This window comes from Balaenoptera physalus (genome assembly GCF_965194825.1).
Source record: "Balaenoptera physalus genome assembly, chromosome: 8".
Taxonomy (NCBI): Eukaryota; Metazoa; Chordata; class Mammalia; order Artiodactyla; family Balaenopteridae; genus Balaenoptera; species Balaenoptera physalus.
Window position 1 is genome coordinate 95411762 of NC_138887.1, and position 20264 is coordinate 95432025.

A 20264-nucleotide genomic window follows, 5' to 3' on the forward strand; every position below is an offset into this window, starting at 1 on the left:
CACCAATGTGGAAGCAATGGCTGGGATGTTAAGCAGAGAAAAACTGAGAAGAGCTTTTGGCTGACCTTAAACAATAGGGTGACAAAAACTGGAGTTTAAGTTCTGTTGAAGGGGATCCTAATAAAGGCCAGATTTTCATTTGGGATCCTGAAAGACTATATTCTAAATAAATGGTAAATTGAAAAACATCGGTTTTCCAAAGGACCAAAGCCCACCTTTGAATCATGAGTTGAGGTGATTCTTTTCCTAGCCTATCCCCCTGCCAGAAACAAAGGAAATCTTCTCTGAAAAAAATACATAACGTCCAGAGCCTCAAATCATCTCTAAAATTTTATATACACAATATCCAACATCCAATCAAAACTAAACAGGCATATTAAGTGATAAGAATTGACTGAAAACCAAGAAAAAGTAAAACAAAGAACATAAACAGACCCAAAAGTTCATTGTAATTATCAGAAGTGAGTTTAAACTCTGATTAATATGTTCAAAAAATAAAATTTTCCCCAAAAAGGCAAAACTAATCCATAGTTTTTAGTCAAGATAGTAGGTACCTTTCAGAAGGAGAGTGGGAACGGTGCTGGGAGAGACACAAGGGGGTTTCTGGGACGTTAACCTTGTTCTCTTTTTTACCCATGTAGTGTTCACATGGGTGTCTTTGTGATAATTTATCATGCTGTATACTTACATATCACTTATCTGTGATACTTTAATATTTTATACTATTATATAATGTAAAAATATTATATTTTCTTCTTTAAGAAAAATTTTATTTAAATTTTACTTATCCCTCATCAGTTACATGGGCTAACCCTCAAACACACTTTACTAAGAATTTCATTGAATTGGCTTGCTTTTCTCCTAACATCTGTATGCGATCAACTGTACTGAATGAATGGCAATTTTGATTAAGGACAAATTGGAATGAAAAACTGTGTTCTAAGGTCTAAAAGAAATAAACTTGTAGGGCTTCCCTGGTGGCACAGTGGTTAAGAATCCGCCTGCCAATGCAGGGGACACGGGTTCAAGCCCTGGTCCAGGAAGATCCCACATGCTGTGGAGTAACTAAGCCCATGGGCCGCAACTACTGAGCCTGCACTCTAGAGCCCGTGAGCCACAACTACTGAGCCCACGTGCCACAACTACTGAAGCCCACACGTCTAGACCCCATGCTCCACAACAAGAGAAGCCACCGCAATGAGAAGCCCGTGCACCACAACGAAGAGTAGCCCCCACTAACCGCAACTAGAGAAAGCCCGCGCGCAGCAACAAAAGACCGAACTAAGCCAAAAATAAATAAATAGATTAATTAATTAATTAAAAGAAAGAAACTTGTAATTGAAATTTTGAAACATAATAATTTGTGACTTGAAAATGGCTAGTAACAACTTCTTAGAATGGTAAATGATTTTAGAGCAACCAAACAAAAAGACATTTCAAGAAATAACAGTCAAACCCATTCACAAAGGCAAACTAGCATGCAACATTTTCCATATTTTGGCCTAATAAGGTAAGAGTTGCACTGAAATGCATACTTGTAAGATTCAAAAGATGAATTAAAGCCAGAGGCTCACCGATAGCTCTTCTAGCTATTCCAAAGCTCTGCTGGAGTCAAGCTGATTTAATTAATGTATTATGACTGGGGAGTTCTCTTTTAGGTAGGGACTAAGTTCTAACAGACCATCCCTCCTACACATAACAACTATAAACTCTGGACAAAATACAAACAAAAGTAACTACGTGAGGGCTTCAGAGAATGAAGAATAGCAGGCGGTTTGGGGAGAGTGTCAAAACTCGGAAGAAGTAACCAGTGCCATAGCTGAGCTTGCTGTTCTTTTGGCATTGCCCTGAGGAGGGGCCACGTGGTGTGAGGAGCTAAAAACCTGCAGCAAGCTCACTGACTTTCTGATCTGAGGAAACAGGGCTGAAACCCACAGCACCACAGCCTCTGGAGTGTGAGTGGAAAATGCCAGAAAGGACAGATTCAGATAAAGTGAAGCCCAACTACCATGTAAGCTCTGGTCCAAGTCTGGAAGGACTGAGCATGTGCAGGTCAAATTACAAGCAATCCAGATAAAGATGAAAGAGCTGAACAATTTTACTTGAGCTACCTGTCTCAGGTGAGACAGAGTTTTCAGTTTAAGTCTAGCCAAGTTAATTGCCTGCTAAAAAAAGCCAAATAAACCAAACAAAATTAACACTTTTCAGAGAAATGTAACAATCCAGAATCTCCACAGCATGACTCTTCACCTCATCCAGGATGTTCTCCGAAATTATTCAGCTTAAGAAAATGAGAAAGCTGTGACATGATCCATTCTCAAGGGAAAAGACAATCAATATATTTCAAGCCCAAGTTTACCCAGAATTTTGGAAATATGAGGTAGACTGTAAAGTGGCTTTTAAAACTGTGCTCCATGTGATAAAGGAAGTTACACTCATAATAAATAAAAAGATAGAAATTCTCAGGAGAGAAAGAGAAAAAAAAAAGTACCAAATGGAAATTTTAGAACTGAAAAGAGAATATCCGAAATAAAAATTCAAGTAAAGGGCTAAAGGAAGTTATTGATTCTTCAGGGAAATGATACCAGAGGGAAATGAATGAACATCACTGAAAATAGTAAACATCTAGGTAAATTTATTATTACTTTTTTAATATACGCATGCTTTTCACCACTTAAACATTTACAATTACAGAATGTTAGAACTAGAGGGACCATTAAGATTATATATTAAAACCACCTTACTTTACAGGTGAAACATCTGAGGCTCAGAAAGGAAGTGAGTGCCCGGCTCAAGGCCATAAAGCAAGTGATGTCTCCAGTAAAACCTGGCATTTATACTCTCTTTCTCAGGCTACTTTAATCTCTCAGCACCAATTCCAGACACACTGCAGATCCAGTACTGCATCAGCAAGCTTTCTCAGCCTTAACTTCTTTGTGTCTCAGTTTTCTAATCAGTACAATGGGTTGATAATGGTACCTACCTGAAAGGGTGGTCGCGAGTATTTAAAAATTAAAATATATAAAGTAATTTGAACACTGTCTGGAACATACTAAGTGCTATATAATATTGTTTCCAACCATGATAATGCCTGCCACCAGCATTTTCTAAAGCCTGTTACATCTCCCTGCTGACATATTCCAGGAGGAAAAACAAAGGGTCAAAATAGAATAGTTTGTGAAAGAAAAGAAGAAAATGGGCTGGAAGTTGCACTTATTCATACCACACTACCTATTGCCCCATTTTAGTACGAGAGCTCCTGAGTGAAACCATGGATGAAAAGGACAAGAGCCACTCTTCATACCTTTGGAACCACTGCCTGAGGCAGACAGCCATTAGCAGTAGAAATAAAGCAGGATGGGTATGAATGCTTAGGATAAATACTGAAATAAGAAAGCTTTTCTCTGACAAAGAAAATGGAATTTAGATAACACAGTATTTCAGCAGTCAGTCGCTGATCATAGTAAATAATACATGACCAGCGGACCTTCAAGATAAGAGGAGTAAGACGTGGAGCTCACCTTCCTCCCCACAAATACATAAAAAATACATCTACATGTGGAACAACTCCTACAGAACACCTACTGAATGCTGGCAGAAGACCTCAGACTTTCCAAAAGGCAAGAAACTTCCCATGTACCTGGGTAGGGCAAAAGAAAAAAGGAAAAAGAGAGACAAAAGAATAGGGACAGGACCTGCACCTCGGGGAGGAAGCTGTGAAGGAGGAAAGGTTTCCACACACTAGGAAGACCCTTCACTGGCGGAGACAAGTGTGTGGGCAGGGGAGAAGCTTCAGAGCCACGGAGGAGAGCGCAGCCACAGGGCTGCAGAGGGCAAAGCGGAGAGATTCCCACACAGAGGATCCGTGCCGACCAGCACTCACCAGCCCGAGAGGCTTGTCTGCTCACCCGCCAGGGCAGGCGGGGGCTGGGAGCTGAGGCTCGGGCTTCGGAGGTCAGATCCCAGGGAGAGGACTGGGGTTGGCGGCGTGAACACAGCCTGAAGGGGGCTAGTGCGCCACAGCTAATCAGGAGGGAGTCCGGGAAAAAGTCTGGAACTGCCTAAGAGGCAAAAGACCATTGTTTCGGGATGTACAAGGAGAGGGGATTCAGAGCACGGCCTAAACGAGCTGCAGAGATGGATGCAAGCCATGGGTATCAGCGCGGACACCAGAGATGGGCATGAAAGGCTAAGGCTGCCGCTGCAACCACCAAGAAGCCTGTGTGCAAGCACAGGTCACTACTCACACCGCCCCTCCCGGGAGCCTGTGCAGCCCGCCACTGCCAGGGTCCCGTGATCCAGGGACAACTTCCCCAGGAGAACACACAGCATGCCTCAGGCTGTTGCAACATCACGCTGGCCTCTGCCACCACAGGCTCACCCCTCATTCCGTACCCCTCCCTCCCCAAGCCTTGGTAAATTTAAGAAAATTGAAGTCGTATCAAGTATGTTTTCTGACCACAACGCTATGAGACTAGATATCAATTACAGGAAAAAACCTGTAAGAAATACAAACACATGGAGCTTAAACAACAGATTACTTAATAACCAAGAGATCACTGAAGAAATCAAAGAGGAAATGGAAAAATACCTAGAAACAAATGACAATGAAAACACAATGACCCAAAACCTATGGGATGCAGCAAAAGCAGTGCTAAGAGGGAAGTTTATAGCAATACAATCCTACCTCAAGAAACAAGAAACATCTCAAATAAACAACCTAACCTTATACCTAAAGCAATTAGAAAAAGAAGAACAAAAAAACCCCAAAGTTAGCAGAAGGAAACTCATAAAGATCAGATTAGAAATAAATGAAAAAGAAATGAAGGAAACGATAGCAAAGATCAATAAAACTAAAAGTTGGTTCTTTGAGAAGATAAACAAAATTGATAAACCATTAGCCAGACTCATCAACAAAACAAGGGAGAAGACTCAAATCAACAGAATTGGAAATGAAAACGGAGAAGTAACAACTGACACTGCAGAAATACAAAGGATCATGAGAGGTTACTACAAACAACTATATGCCAATAAAATGGACAACCTGGAAGAAATGGACAAATTCTTAGAAAAACACAACCTTCCAAGACGGAACCAGGAAGAAATAGAAAATATAAACAGACCAATCACAAGTACTGAAATTAAGACTGTGATTAAAAATCTTCCAACAAACAAAAGCCCAGGACCAGATGGCTTCACAGGCGAACTCTATCAAACAGTTTGAGAAGAGCTAACACCTCTCCTTCTCAAACTCTTCCAAAATATAGCAGAGGGAGGGACACTCCCAGACTCATTCTACGAGGCCACCATCACCCTGATACCAAAACCAAAGACGTCACAAAGAAAGAAAACTACAGGCCAATATCACTGATGAACATAGATGCAAAAATCCTCAACAAAATACTAGCAAACAGAATCCAACAGCACATTAAAAGGATCATACACCATGATCAAGTGGGATTTATCCCAGAAATGGAAGGATTCTTCAATATAAGCAAATCAATCAATGTGATACACCATATTAACAAATTGAAGGAGAAAAACCATATGATCAATACATGCAGAAAAAGCTTTTGACAAAATTCAGCACCCATTTATGATAAAAACTCTCCAGAAAGCAGGCATAGAGGGAACTTACCTCAACATAATAAAGGCTATATATGTCAAACCCACAGCCAACATGGTTCTCAATGGTGAAAAACTGAAACCATTTCAACTAAGATCAGGAGCAAGACAAGGTTGTCCACTCTCACCACTATTATTCAACATAGTTTTGGAAGTCTTAGCCACAGCAATCAGAGAAGAAAAAGAAATAAAAGGAATCCAAATTGGAAAAGAAAAATAAAACTGTCAGTGTTTGCAGATGACATGATACTATACATAGAGAATCCTAAAGATGCCACCAGAAAACTACTAGAGCTAATCAATGAATTTGGTAAAGTAGCACGATACAAAATTAATGCACAGAAATCTCTTGCATTCCTATACACTAATGATGAAAAATCAGAAAGAGAAATTAAGGAAACACTCCCATTTACCATTGCAACAAAAAGAATAAAATACCTAGGAATAAACCTATGTAAGGAGACAAAAGACCTGTATGCAGAAAACTATAAGACACTGATGAAAGAAATTAAAGATGATACAAACAGATGGAGAGATATACCATGCTCTTGGATTGGAAGAATCAAACATTGTGAAAATGACTCTACTACCCAAAGCAATCTACAGATTCAATGCAATCCCTGTCAAACTACCATTGGCATTGTTCACAGAACTAGAACAAAAAATATCACAATTTATATGGAAACACAAAAGACCCCGAATAGCCAAAGCAATCTTGAGAAAGAAAAACGGAGCTGGAGTAATCAGGCTCCTGGACTTCAGACTATACTACAAAGCTACAGTAATCAAGACAGTATGATACTGGCACAAAAACAGAAATATAGATCAATGGAACAGGATAGAAAGCCCAGAAATAAACCCATGCACATATGGTCACCTTATCTTTGATAAAGTAGGCAAGAATATACAATGGAGAAAAGACAACTTCTTCAATAAATGATGCTGGGAAAACTGGACAGCTACATGTAAAAGACTGAAATTAGAACACTCCCTAACACCACACACAAAAATAAACTCAAAATGGATTAAAGACCTAAATGTAAGGCCAGACACTATAAAACTCTTAGAGGAAAACATAGGTAGAACACTCAATGACATAAATCACTGCAAGATCCTTTTTGACCCACCTCCTAGAGAAATAAAACAAAAATAAACAAATTGGATCTAATGAAACTTAAAAGCTTTTGCACAGCAACGGAAACCATAAACAAGGCGAAAAGACAACCTTCGGAATGGGAGAAAATATTTGCAAATAAAGCAACTGACAAAGGATTAATCTCCAGAATTTACAAGCAGCTCATGCAGCTCAATATGAAAAAAACAAACAACCCAATCTAAAAATGGGCAGAAGACCTAAATAGACATTTCTCCAAAGAAGATATACAGATTGCCAACAAACATATGAAAGGATGCTCAACATCACTAGTCATTAGAGAAATGCAAATCAAAACTACAATGAGGTGTCACCTCACACCAATCAGAATGGCCATCATCAAAAAATCTACAAACAATAAATGCTGGAGAGGGTGTGGAGAAAAGGGAACCCTCCGTCTTGCACTGTTGGTGGGAGTGTAAATTGATACAGCCACTATAGAGAACAGTATGTGGAGGTTCCCTAAAAAACTAAAAATAGAACTACCATACAATCCAGCAATCCCACTACTGGGTATATACCCTGAGAAAACCATAATTCTAAAAGAGCCATGTACCACAATGTTCACTGCAGCTCTATTTACAATAGCCAGGACATGGAAGCAACCTAAGTGTCCATCGACAGATGAATGGATAAAGAAGATGTGGCACATATATACAAAGGAATATTACTCAGCCAGAAAAAGAAACAAAATTGAGTTATTTGTAGTGAGGTGGATGGACATAGAGTGTGTCATACAGAGTGAAGTAAGTCAGAAAGAGAAAAGCAAATACCGTATGCTAACACATATGTGTGGAATTTAAGAAAAAAAAAAATGTTTCTGAAGAACCTAGGGGCAGGATGGGAATAAAGACGCAGACGTAGGGAATGGACTTGAGCACATGTGGAGGGGGAAAGGTAAGCTGGGACGAAGTGAGAGAGTGGCATGGACATATATACACTACCAAATGTAAAACAGATAGCTAGTGGGAAGCAGCCACATAGCACAGGGAGATCAGCTCAGTACTTTATGTCCACCTAGAGGGGTGGGATAGGGAGGGTGGAAGGGAGACCCAAGAGGGATGAGATATGGGGATATATGTATATGTATACCTGATTCACTTTGTTATACAGCAGAAACTAACAACCATTGTAAAGCAATTATACTCCAATAAAGATGTTAAAAATAATAATAATAATAATAATACATGACCAGAACATAGGCTGTCATTTAACCAAGCATGAGTACCTAAAATCCAACAAAATTTTCTGTATTTCTGATTTTTCCAATCTATTAATCACAGTATACTAAGAATGACCCAAAATATGAATTGACCTAGAAAGCAGAAAAAAAGTAAAAATAAAGTAAATCTTATCTCACGTCATGAACATTCTTAATAAAGTATGCATAATGAGAGGCAAATGCAATTGTAATGAAGCATGAAGGCAGTTACATATTTCCCATGAAACAATTATGCAGAATATGTAAGATAAGAGTGTCAGGAAGTACTTCGGGGAAGCGCTGGCATTTCATTTTACAACAGATTTCTTAGATACAGGAGACCAGAACATTCATCAGATCACTCCAAAGTCCTATTTAAAGCCACAGAGGTGTTGCTACCAGTCTGCTTACCATTTCTTCTACATAAGGGTAAAGCATGTCTCCAAAGTATTCGGTAGATTCAATTGGAAGCTGTGCCGGCAAATTGTCAATGGAGCACATCAGAATCCCAGAGCCTTCGACACTAGGAGAAGCAACATGCTTTATTCGGATGGACAAAATTTATGTGTAAGCTCTAACTTTCCCAGATGTCTACTCCGTTATTTACACTTTATAATCATTTGTAATCTTCTACCACCGTATATAGGAAAATAAACAAGACTTTTCAAATAAAACTTTTCCCTTCTTCACAACCCATTGAAATGTAGTATGTGTGTGTGTGTATTTAAGTGCTCAAATCCGAATGTGGTTTTTCTACCAAATTTTTTAATATGCTTGAGCATATCTCTGGAAATTTGCATAGCCTTCATAAAGCTGTGAAATATTAAGTATTTTAGAGTAGTATATCAAAGGAAGTAAATGATGCATTATTATGTATCTCTCCCCATCTAACAGCTTTAGCAAACTCACCTGTCATGAATAATATGCTGATCTGCATCATACATGCAGAAGGGATGCTCTATTGTCGTACACTCAGTCATAAACTCAATAGATCCTCCGGTGTCAGCTGAAATGTCACATATTGCCACAAGTCTGTAAATAACATCAATACTTAGATGTGAACATGGATCTCTGAATTCTCCAACAGAATTAAAAATGAGTAAAAATGAAAGGTGCCTGAACAATTTTCAGTGTAGATGCCAAATATTTCCTAGGCTCCTTAGCTCTTTTTCCTACAGCTCACCTGTTCAGGAAACTGTTCTTTTGGGATACAGAGAATCTTCCTAATAGGAATTTTAGTCTCCACAAGCAAAAAGAAAAAAGAGGAAGAGGAAGAGGCAGAGGAGGATGGAGGAAGACAAGAAAGGAAAAGAGATAAAAGTAAAAAAAAAAAAAAACCCCTCCTTATACATACTACTATATATAAAATAGATAACTAATAAGGTCTATTGCATAGCAGAGGGAACTCTACTTAATACTCTGTAATGGCCTCTATGGGAAAAGAATCTAAAAAAGAGTGGATAGGGAAGTCCCTGGTGGCTCAGTGGGTAAGACTCCACACTCCCAATGCAGGGGCCCAGGATCGATCCCTGGTTGGGGAACCAGATCCGCATGCATGCCACGACTAAGAAGTCCACATGCCGCAACTAAGACCCAGTGCAGCCTAAATAAATAAATACTAAAAATAAAAAAGAGTGGATATATATATATATATATATATATATATATGTATAACTGGTTCACTTTGCTGTACAGCAGAAACAACACAACATTGTAAACAACTATACTCCAATAAAAAAGAAAAAAAAACCCTTCCCTAGAGAAATCATTGACAACAGCCTAAAGTTAAGCTAGTTAGCCAACTTTAAATAACTTAGGAAGTTCGACTACACTACCTCCACCCTGCTTAGTAATACATAATTTTACGTGTCATTACATAGAAATCTCTGGAATTATGAATAAAAGTCTCAGCCCAGGATTCAAAATCCTTTTGAGGTTGACCACAATTTTCCTGCCCAATCTGTAATTTCCACTTGCTCATATAAACCCTATACTAGGGCTGCACTGTCCCACTCACTGTCTTAAACTGTGCTTCGGTGGCTCCATATTTATCAAGCAGCACTCCTATCACTTGAAATCCTTGTTCTCCTCGCTCCTCCCTAGAGACTTTGCCGAGCCCATGCTCCCACTTTCTTCTAAACTCTTGCGATATTGATTGCTCCTAGCATTCCTTTGGAATTTAATTGATGCCAGCTACATGCCTGAGGGTAGCAACCACATTTTTTCTTTATCTCTCAGCTTAGCAGAGTGCCAGGCAGACCAGGTGTTCCACAAATATTTATTTATTAACTAATTCATTCAACATTTAGTAATTATTTGAATGAACATTATATGTCAAACAACGTACTGGGTACCTGTGGCCAAAACAAATAGGGCCCCTATCCTTAAGGAGATTAAGTTCTAGTTAAGTTCTAGTAAGGCAGGAAAAATCATAAACACAGGAAAATAAAAATCATAAATACATGAATTTCAGGGAAAAATATAGTAACAGACTGAAGAGCGATGGGAATGGGGAAGCAAGAGAAGACCTCTCTAAGGAGCTTACTTTTTAGCTACGTGTGGAGTCACATAAGAGAAGAGAATTTCAAGAAGGAGGGAAGGAAGTAGACTCACAAACACAGAAAACAAACATATGGTTACCAAAGCGCAAAGGGGGGGAGGGAGGGATAAATGAGGAGCTTGGGATTAACAGATACACACTACTATATATAAAATGGATAAAAAATGAGGACCTACTGTATAGCACAGGAAACTATATTCAATATCTTATAATAACCTATAATGGAAAAGAATCTGAAAAAGAAAAATATGTATATATATATATATATATGTAACTAAATCACTGTGCTGTACACCTGAAACTAACACAGCATTGCAAATCAACTATACCTCAATAAAAAAAATAAACTTGCTCCCTAGAGCAAACAAAAAAAAAAAAGGAAAAAGAAACCTTGCAATCTCAGTTATCCCGAACATGTTATCATCGAGTCCAGCTGATCACTTAACACAGTTAAGCCCAGAACACTTTTTCTAACTTTTGGGATGTCACCTTATACATATATATATAACTGAATCACTTTGCTGTACACCTGAAACTAACAACATTGTAAATCAACTATACTTTGATTAAAAGAAAAAAAAAGGAGGGAAGGTTAACTGTCAAATATTTCCAAGTGGGCTTCCCTGATGGCGCAGTGGTTCAGAATCTGCCTGCCAATGCAGGGGACACGGGTTCAAGCCCTGGTCTGGGAAGATCCCACATGCCGCGGAGCAACTGGGCCCGTGAGCCACAATTACTGAGCCTGCGCGTCTGGAGCCTGTGCTCCGCAACAAGAGAGGCCGCGATAGTGAGAGGCCCGCGCACCGCGATGAAGAGTGGCCCCCGCTCGCCGCAACTAGAGAAAGCCCTCGCATAGAAACGAAGACCCAACACAGCCATAAGTAAATAAATAAATAAATAAATAAATAAAATTAAAAAAATATATATTTCCAAGAGATTAAATAAGATAAGGCAGACCCCGGTTATTAATAGTCAAGTCCTATGCTATGTGGGTCCCCTATGTGTGATACCCTCACAGTGGGCCTTGCTGCTGAAAACTGCCATCATTGCTGAAGTCCTTACTTGTGCGGCAATGCAGGGCAGCCTTCAACACCAGCAGCTGAGGACTTGCCTGGGGCCAGGAGACTCTGAGCATCTTGGCGGGTTAGTAGGCGGGGGGTGTTTTGTTCCCAGTAGATTCCATTAATTAAACAAGTTGTATAGGGTGCAATCTGTAAAGCAAATTCCAAGGTGAGCGAGATAGGAAATAGCCTTTTTCAAAGCAGTGTGCTGAAAGAGAGCTATCAGTAAAGTTCATGAGAAATAATTTAACGTTATTTCTAATTGACTTTGTTATTTGCCAAGCCAGTGGTCACCTTTCGAAGCAAAGACAATAAATACCCACCCAGATTTCAGTGGAGAATTACCTCATTATAGAAAAATATATGAATATAAATACATGAATATTTGTGTTCTATAATGCCTTGCATAGCCAAGAAAAAGGAAATAACAGAAGTGCAAGTGACCAAGTGCTCTATTTCCAGCTCAGCCTCTAGTAGCATGTGATCTAAAGCATGCTACCTTAACTTCTCTGGGCTCTGTTTTCCTTACCTGCCAGATGGGGATAATGCGTACCCCATTCCTCAAAGGAATGCTGTGAAGATTAAATCAGATAACATCTGTAAACTCCATGGGCAAATGTGCTACATGCATGCATACATGGTAACTAGGTCATTATAAGTTTTGGGATGCATCCAATCACCAATATTTCTGTGATTGGGGAAGAGAAGGGATGGAAACTTACTAGATTCAAAATTTTTCAATTTGAAACTAATTTTATGATTCCTGTTTCTCAAGCATCTCAAGCATTCTCAAGCCACAGGTAAAGAGTTCTTCTTCTATAATATGCTCTACATGCTATAACAGTAAATTTCATACCAGAATCTTAAAATGTTATATTGTTCAAATACATTTAAAATTATTGAAAACATTCCTTTTCACAATTAGATGCATGCATTTTTTTGTTGGTTTATTTTGAGGAGGACTGTTGCATGACCAATGACTACAAAACACACAAATATATTATCCTTCTTATAAGATGAGACCAGTGTGTCCCCAGCAGAAGGATTTGAATTGGAAGTAACTTTTGTACAGTGGAGATGGGTCTTCTATAGCCATACTGTTTCACTCTTGTCCCCTGTAATCAATGGCATGTATTCCAAGATGGCTGGCTGAGGTTGATTGCAATTTGTGGCCATAGAAGGGATAGAACTATGTTGAGATCAACTCTCATAGACACTGTGGTTTCTCAACAGTACTAACTAATTCAGGGTAAATACAGAAAACAGTAACCCACAGGAAATGGTTTAGAGCAATTGGGCACATGCAGACCTGAAGGAGAAACAGAGTCAGTGAAGCAATGGGCATACCCATAGAAACCACCAAAGCCACGAAGCAAAGGCCACTCCAAACACCAAGAAAAGCCAACAACACCTAAGGACTACTCATAATACCCAAAGGACTCACAACAAGTCAATATGGAGAACTGAAAACCAATGTACACAATCACAGTCTCTCTCCTTAAAAACAGCCTAACTATAGTGTATCATGAGCAACCAACTCAAAAGCTAGGTATGATACTCACATCAGTATGAAAACGGCTTATGTAGCGCTCAGGATATTTGTCGTACTCTACAGGATCATATATGCCATCTGTTTTCCTGACGAGATGATGATGGCGACTTAACACTGTCCCGTACACCTTTCTCAGGTCTTGCAGAGGAGAAAGAAATTAGTAAAGTGGGTCACAAATGATAACGGTTTATGGTGATAAAATATTATAACACTGAAACTGTTAAAAACAGTAAGAGATACATACACTCGCCCTCCCCGCCCTCCCTACCTCCATTTTGGGAAACTTCTTTTAATTCATGCGGCTCCACATATTCACAAGGTAATTCATTGAAGATTTCTTGGGCTCCCTGTAAATAATGCATGAGTGAAAATCTAAAAATCAATCAGAAAAGAGCCAATACGTTTTCCTGCAAAGGTTCCAACTCATTTTCCCCACAATTTTATAGCTCAACTTGCCCTGCCCTGCAACTGGGACCACAACACGGAAGCACAGATGAGCCTCTTGTATGCAGCCTGCAAACCAACTTTTATTCCCATTTAAACACCACTCATTGGAAGGGGCTTCAATTTTTTTACTTAAAGTTATTCAGCATAGAAGCAAGGAGGTTTAGAACTGACAGTACGATAAAAATATTTCTATTTAATTTTTGCTCCATTGCAGAAATTATTTCAAGTGGGGAAACTATATATTTCCTACTTATATCAGATGGCTATCTCACAGTATAATATAAATAGTGATGTCCTGTTTGTAAAATATTTTCGCTGAAGAAAGATCTATTTTGCAATTACAAGTTCCTCTAGGGGATCAAAAATACATTCTCGAAACTACCCCAGAAGGAAGAAAGTAACAATTGTAGTCTTGAATTAAGCTTCTTAACATCTTTTGGCAAAACTCCAAATCTTGTAAAATTTACATCCTGGGGTCACTTCCAAATTTGGGGATATCTCAGTGATGGAGGTAAAATAAAGCACCCTAAGAATAGACCTTTACACAACAGGAGTTATCCCTCTAAAAAGAAAAAAAGAAAAGAAGAAAAACCATTCAAAGCCTCTGACAGCTTGGAATCAACTCAAAGCAAAGACACTAAGTTTGGACCAGTACTGCACTTTACTATGGGAAAAGTACATAGGTAAGAAAAGTACCAAGAACAGAATGCCCAGTCATGGAAAAGAAGGGCTCTGAAATGCACACAAAATGCCCACATCCTTTGGGTTAGTGTCAGAGTTTCAGACTGCTTTACAGAAAGAAGACAGTTGGAACTTACCTTAGATACATTACCAGTCCCCGTGAACACAAACGTTAAGGGCCCTATCGACTTTGGCATCAAACCCAGAGATATTTCGTAGCCAGCGTCTCGGACAGCTTGCACAGCCTGACTGCTGTTCCTGTAGTTATGAGCCATGCCAATGTGCTGCAAGCAAGCACACATGGGCCACATTAGTCGACCACCTGAGACGTGTTTCTATTCTTAAAATGTGACACGCGTTTACAAAAAAAAATAGACACAATAAACATCTCACCATAAAAGGTGTGTGATGTCCCAAAGCAAGGAGCCTTAAACCCATTCCATGTAAAATGTTGATCATCCCTGTTGCAGAATCAGACCAACAGAAAGACCATTAGTTGGAAGGAGTTGAAGCTGTTCTCTCTACCTGTTCTCCAATCTGCTCCGTGCTCTGAGGAAGCACAGACCACAGCATCTCAGATTTGGAAGGGGCCCCAGTAGTCATCCTCTCCACCCACTCAACTTTCTGCCATCGAAAGTGTTAAGCCAGCTGCACCCCGACCTGTCCCCTCCACATCCAATCCTGCTGAAACGGAAAGAGCGCCCCTCTTTTTCTCTAAGGTTCATCTCTCCACCTTTGCTCCAGATCCCATCCCTTCCTGTCTCTCTCAGGAATTTACTCTTGAATTATGTCCTCTCTCTATCCCTCTCTATTGGTTCATCCTTATCAACATTTAAACACGCCTCCATTTCTCTCATACCAAAAACAAATGAATAAGCAAAAACGAAGTCACCATTGACCCTATGACCCCTCCCCCCCATCATTTCAGTGACCTACACAGCTAAACTCGGTGGACACATTTCGGATCTTGACTTACTTGTCAGAGGTATCTGGCAATGGAGAGCCCCTCTTTGTTGGGACTCTCTTCCCTCAGCTTGCCTGGCTTGAACGTTTTCACCCTACATTTCTGCAGGCTACCCTTCCCATGCCCATTCCTTTTATATTAGTGCCTCTTGCCCTTTACTTAATATTGGTCACCCTCAGGATTCTGTCCCAGGCTCTATTCTCTTCAATCTCTACATTTTTCCCTTGGCTAATCTCATCCATTCCTAAATTTCAAGTACTCTCTGTATGATGATGACTCCAAGTCTGTATCTCTAAGGCAGGTATTTTATTTCAAGATCCAACCAACCACCTTACGGATTTCTCAATCTGGATGTCATTCACAGAGCAGAAACTTAGCATGCCTGTAATGAAGACCTCAGCATCCATTCTCCCCTTCTTTTCCGGAAGGGAACTTTCCCTCTCCATTTCCCTGACCAATTTTCTTTGACCTTTTTTCTGATGTCAACTTTTAAAGGAATAATTTATATACAACAAATCACACCAAGTTAAAGTCTATAGTTTGATAACTGTTAACAAATGCACACACCCATATTACCACCAACATAATCAAAATACAGAATATTCCCATCACTCCAGTCAAGCCTCCCCAAACTTTGGCCCCAAACAACTACTGATTTTATTTCTGTCTGTGTAGATTAGTTTCTTCTACAGTTGCATACAAATGAAATTTTAAGCATTTACTCTTCTTTGTGTGTCTGCTTTTACTCAGGAAAATGTTTTTGAGATTCATGCATACTTTGTGTGTATAAGTAGTTTGCTTCTTTTTATTGCTGAGGAGTGTTCCATTCTATGGATGTACCACAGTTTATTTATCCATTCCTCTGCTGATTGTCTGGGCTATTATGAATGAAGCTACTATAAATAATTCTTTACAAAAAATAATTTATTTCTCTTGATAAATGCCTATGAGTGGAATTTATTTTGTACATTGATATGCAAGTGTTTTATTTCTTCTTGAGATGCGTCTTCCAAGGATTTGCCTATTTTATCAGCGTTGTCAAGTTTATTGGCTTATTCATAATATTCCCTTATCATTTTTAATATCTGTGACATATATAGTGACTATTCCTCTTGTATTCCTAAAATTGGTAAAAGTGGCTTCTCTCTCTTTTTTTAAAAATCAATCTAACTGGAGGTTTATCAATTTTATTGATTATTTTTTTAAAAAAAGAACTGGCTTTTGATTTTTATTTTATTATTTTTTTAAAAAAAGAACTGGCTCTATTATTTTCCTGTTTTAATTTAATTGATGCTCCCTCTTATCAATATTATTTCCTTCCTTCTATTTGCTTTGGGTTAATTTATTCTTCATTTTCTAGCTTCTTCTGATGGAAGTTTAGATTACTAATTTAAGAACTTTCTTCTTTTCTAATAAAAGCATTAAATGCTATAAATTTCCTTCTAAGCACCACTTTACCTGCATTCCACAAATTTTGGTGTGCTGTGTTTTAAATTTTCATTCCATTCAAAATATTTTCTAATTTTTCCCGTGATGTCTTCTGGACTCATGGGTTATTCAAAAATACATTGTTTATCTTCCAAATATTTGGAAATTTTCTATATATCTTTGTATTATAATTCCAAAATCAATTTTATTATAGTCAGAGCGCATACTCTATGATTTCAGACCTTTTAAATTTATTACAAATTGTTTTGTGACCTAGCATATGGACCATCCGGATGAACGTTCCACATGAAAGGAATGTGTATCCTATTCTGCAAGTTGCTGGCTGGAGTGCTGGGTGCTCAAGAACTTTCACTGATGTCAGGGCGGTTGATAGTGTTTTGTGTCCTTTATCCCTACAAATTTTCTGTCTACTTATTCTGACAATTACACACCTTCAAGTAGTCTAATCTGATATAGAGTTATAACATGGGGTGTTTCTCAACCAAAGATGGTTCAAAGTACTAACTGGGACAAAAATCAAGTGCTGTTTTCCCCCAGACTCCAGCTTGTATCCTTGCTAGACTGCCCCTCTGTTGGTTCCTGTGACCGTACCTCTTCCCCCTCTTTTACCCTTTCTTCCATTCCTCAATTTCTCATCACCAAACTGACCTCTCTTTCCAGTCTTCCAAACAGTAAAAATTCAGAGCCTAAGCATAGGTGTTGTCCTTCTCCCTGCTCTCTTTTTCTTAATTTTTGTAATAAATATAGTTTAATGATTTTATTTTATTCCCCTGATATCCATCACCCTTAGTCACACCCCCATGCTTATTTTTATTGGTGGAAATGAACACTCCCAACCCCTTGCCACAGAAAAGAGAAAACACGGTTACTCCCCAGGCAAATTTAGAAAATGGGTGATGTAACAGCCCTGGCATACCTACCTGCCACACCTGCCCACTGTCCAAATGCCACTACCCGTATTCCTCTATGATCCACCATTTTCTCATAATCAATAAGTCGGATTTCCTGAAGAAACAATAAAAAATTTCTCAACCAGACCCATCCAGCTTAATTTGAATGAGTACAACACATATATGAGCAAGTGATTATTTCCCATTATTCCCTCATAAAATATACCTTGACTTGCTAGGTGCATCATGAAATATTTAGAAAATGCTGGGTCACAAACCAAAGATAGGTCTGTGATGAGAGATGAAGGAATGGTCCTAGCAGGGTGCTAACACCCCTTGATGGTAGGCAATGAAATAACAAAGGCATGATTTCTTTTCACTTTTAGCCCAGGACCATTGACAAATATATCCACATACTGCCCCCACTCATCCTCACATCCTTCCCTCTAGTCTCAAAAAAAACAAGTCTTTCCTGAGACTAATCCCTGTGAGCTAGATGCCAGCTTTATTCTATGTCCTCCAAGACCGCTCAAACTTTTTCTTTCTTCCTTCTTTACAGTGTTCCTTTCCCTCAGCCATTCTAAATACACCCAGGTCTCTCTTCTACTTTAAAAATAACAACTATACTCCCTCTCAAGTCCATACACACAAATCTATCTCATTCTCTCTCTCTCTTTCTCTCTCTCCTTCTGTCTCTCTTAGTATCTCTCTGTTTCTCTGTCTCTCTCTTTTTTTTCTCTCTCTAGCCTTTCACAAGCAAACTTTATTTTAAAAGTAGTACAAGCTGCCTGTTCTTCACTTCCTCACCTTCACTAAAGTCTTGTCCTTCCTCTTTCCTTGGGAATCTTCCCTCTCTTGGAAATGTCCTATTAATTCATGTTTCAAAACTGCTGACACATTGGAATTATAGAATGTTTTAAATAGTCTATTTCCTCAAAGATGATATAATTTTTTCCATGTGCTTGGATTTAAGAATATTTAATATTAATCCAACTCCAAGTAATTTGTTACAAAATGTTGCCCAAAAGCAGCCCTGCTGGGTCTGTTTTCATTAATTTTCTCGAAATGAATGAAACTTCATATAACCAAAAAGAAAAATGTTTCTAAAGTACTTTTTGAGGTGTTTTATCTACTGAAAGTGAAACATTCTTCTTATAATATTATTTCCTTGAATTACTTTTTGAATTGGTTCTTATGAAACACTGTAAATTAACTACAGTGTCTGTTTAGTGAATCTGAAATGAGTAGGAATGTATTCTATATGCTTATGTAAAATACATTTTCCTCCATTACTTTTACTGTTTGTGAAACTCTCCTGTCCTCTACCTATGGTCAGATTCAAGTCTAGTTTTTAATGTTCTAACATCCTTACCCCAGGACTTAGACCTTGGACTTCTCCATCTACACTCACTCCTTACCCTCATCCAGTCTCACGGCTTTAGATACCATCTAGTCTCTGACAACTGAAAAATGTGTATCTGGAGAAGCTGCCCTCCTGAGCTACAGACTCACATCCAATGGCCCACTCAGCATCTCCCCTTACACGTCTAATGGGCAAATTAAACTCGACAGGCCCTAAGCTCAAATCTTGATCCTCCCATCCAAGCCTGCTCCTCGTGCAGTAGCATCATGTCAATCTAAGGCAACGCCTTTAAGTTACTCAAACCAAATTCTTGGAGTCACCTCTGACTCCTCTCTTTCCCTCATAGTGCACATTCATTTCATCCATGGATCCTGTAGGATCAGATCTCTAAAATACATCCAAGATCTGTCCATGTGTCACGACCTCCATTCCCGCCGCCCTCAACATCATTTGTAGCCTAGCATCTGGACTAGTCTAGACTAACAATCTTCTTATCAGTTTTGCTCTCCTTCTCCCACCTCCAACTTTTATTCACAGAGCAGGCAGAATAAGCATTTTAGAATATGATTAACTCTAGTCCTCCATTCAAAAAGACTGTCTGTCGGGCTTTTGCACTACTATTCTCTCAGGTTGGAAGGCTTTTCCCAGATGGATATGGCTTGATCCTTTGCCTCTTTCAAATTTTTGCTCAATGCCAATATTGCAATGAGGCACTCCCTGATCATCCTATTTCAAGTAGCGTTATCACCTCCTCCAGCGCCCAGCACTCCTTTTTTTCTTCTGTATTATATTTATCTCCATTACACATATCGCCAAGCGACATATGAGGTGTTGTTTATTTATTCTAGTGTCTCCTCGCACTAGACTGTAAGCTATATTCATTGCAGTGATCAGTGTCAGACACATTGTAGGCACTTGGTAAATACTTGTTGAGTGAATACTCTGTATTTTAAATAGACGATAGTTTTTCCACAGTATTTATATCTCAAAAAAAGTTTCTTTTCCTAATGAATGTTAATCAATGTAAAAATAGTTTCCAGTACAGTTCTGGTACTACAGAGCTGTGCAGCCTCAGTCAAGTCACTTCACCTCTCTGGGCTCCATTTGAAAAATTAGGGTGGTAAGTTATATGATCCCTGAGGTTCCTTTTAGCTCTAAACTTCTACTTGCTAATATTTGAACTATTAACCTTATAACTTAATAATCATTTGGAGCAAATGCTTCTATCATTCTTCCCATTTCAGAATACAAAGGAATGAAATGTGTTTGGTTCCTCTTATCACAAACTCCAAGCTTGCCCAGCAGAGCAGCCCGAAGA

At 38.9% G+C, this 20264-nt stretch overlaps 1 protein-coding gene across 4 annotated transcripts in view; it reads right to left on the reverse strand.

Moving 5' to 3' along the window:
• The window catches only part of AASS (aminoadipate-semialdehyde synthase), a 66809-nt gene that overhangs the window by 33627 nt on the left and 12918 nt on the right, over nt 1–20264 (reverse strand). For all 4 annotated transcript variants that reach the window (XM_082472292.1, XM_082472294.1, XM_082472291.1 and 1 more), the window contains exons 4-11: nt 17614–17698; nt 14674–14741; nt 14418–14564; nt 13421–13499; nt 13163–13290; nt 11602–11750; nt 8889–9011; nt 8391–8502 (exon numbers count right to left, since the gene is read on the reverse strand). In XM_082472292.1, coding sequence (XP_082328418.1) covers nt 8391–8502; nt 8889–9011; nt 11602–11750; nt 13163–13290; nt 13421–13499; nt 14418–14564; nt 14674–14741; nt 17614–17698 — 891 coding nt within the window. The remainder of the gene's footprint in view (nt 1–8390; nt 8503–8888; nt 9012–11601; nt 11751–13162; nt 13291–13420; nt 13500–14417; nt 14565–14673; nt 14742–17613; nt 17699–20264) is intronic.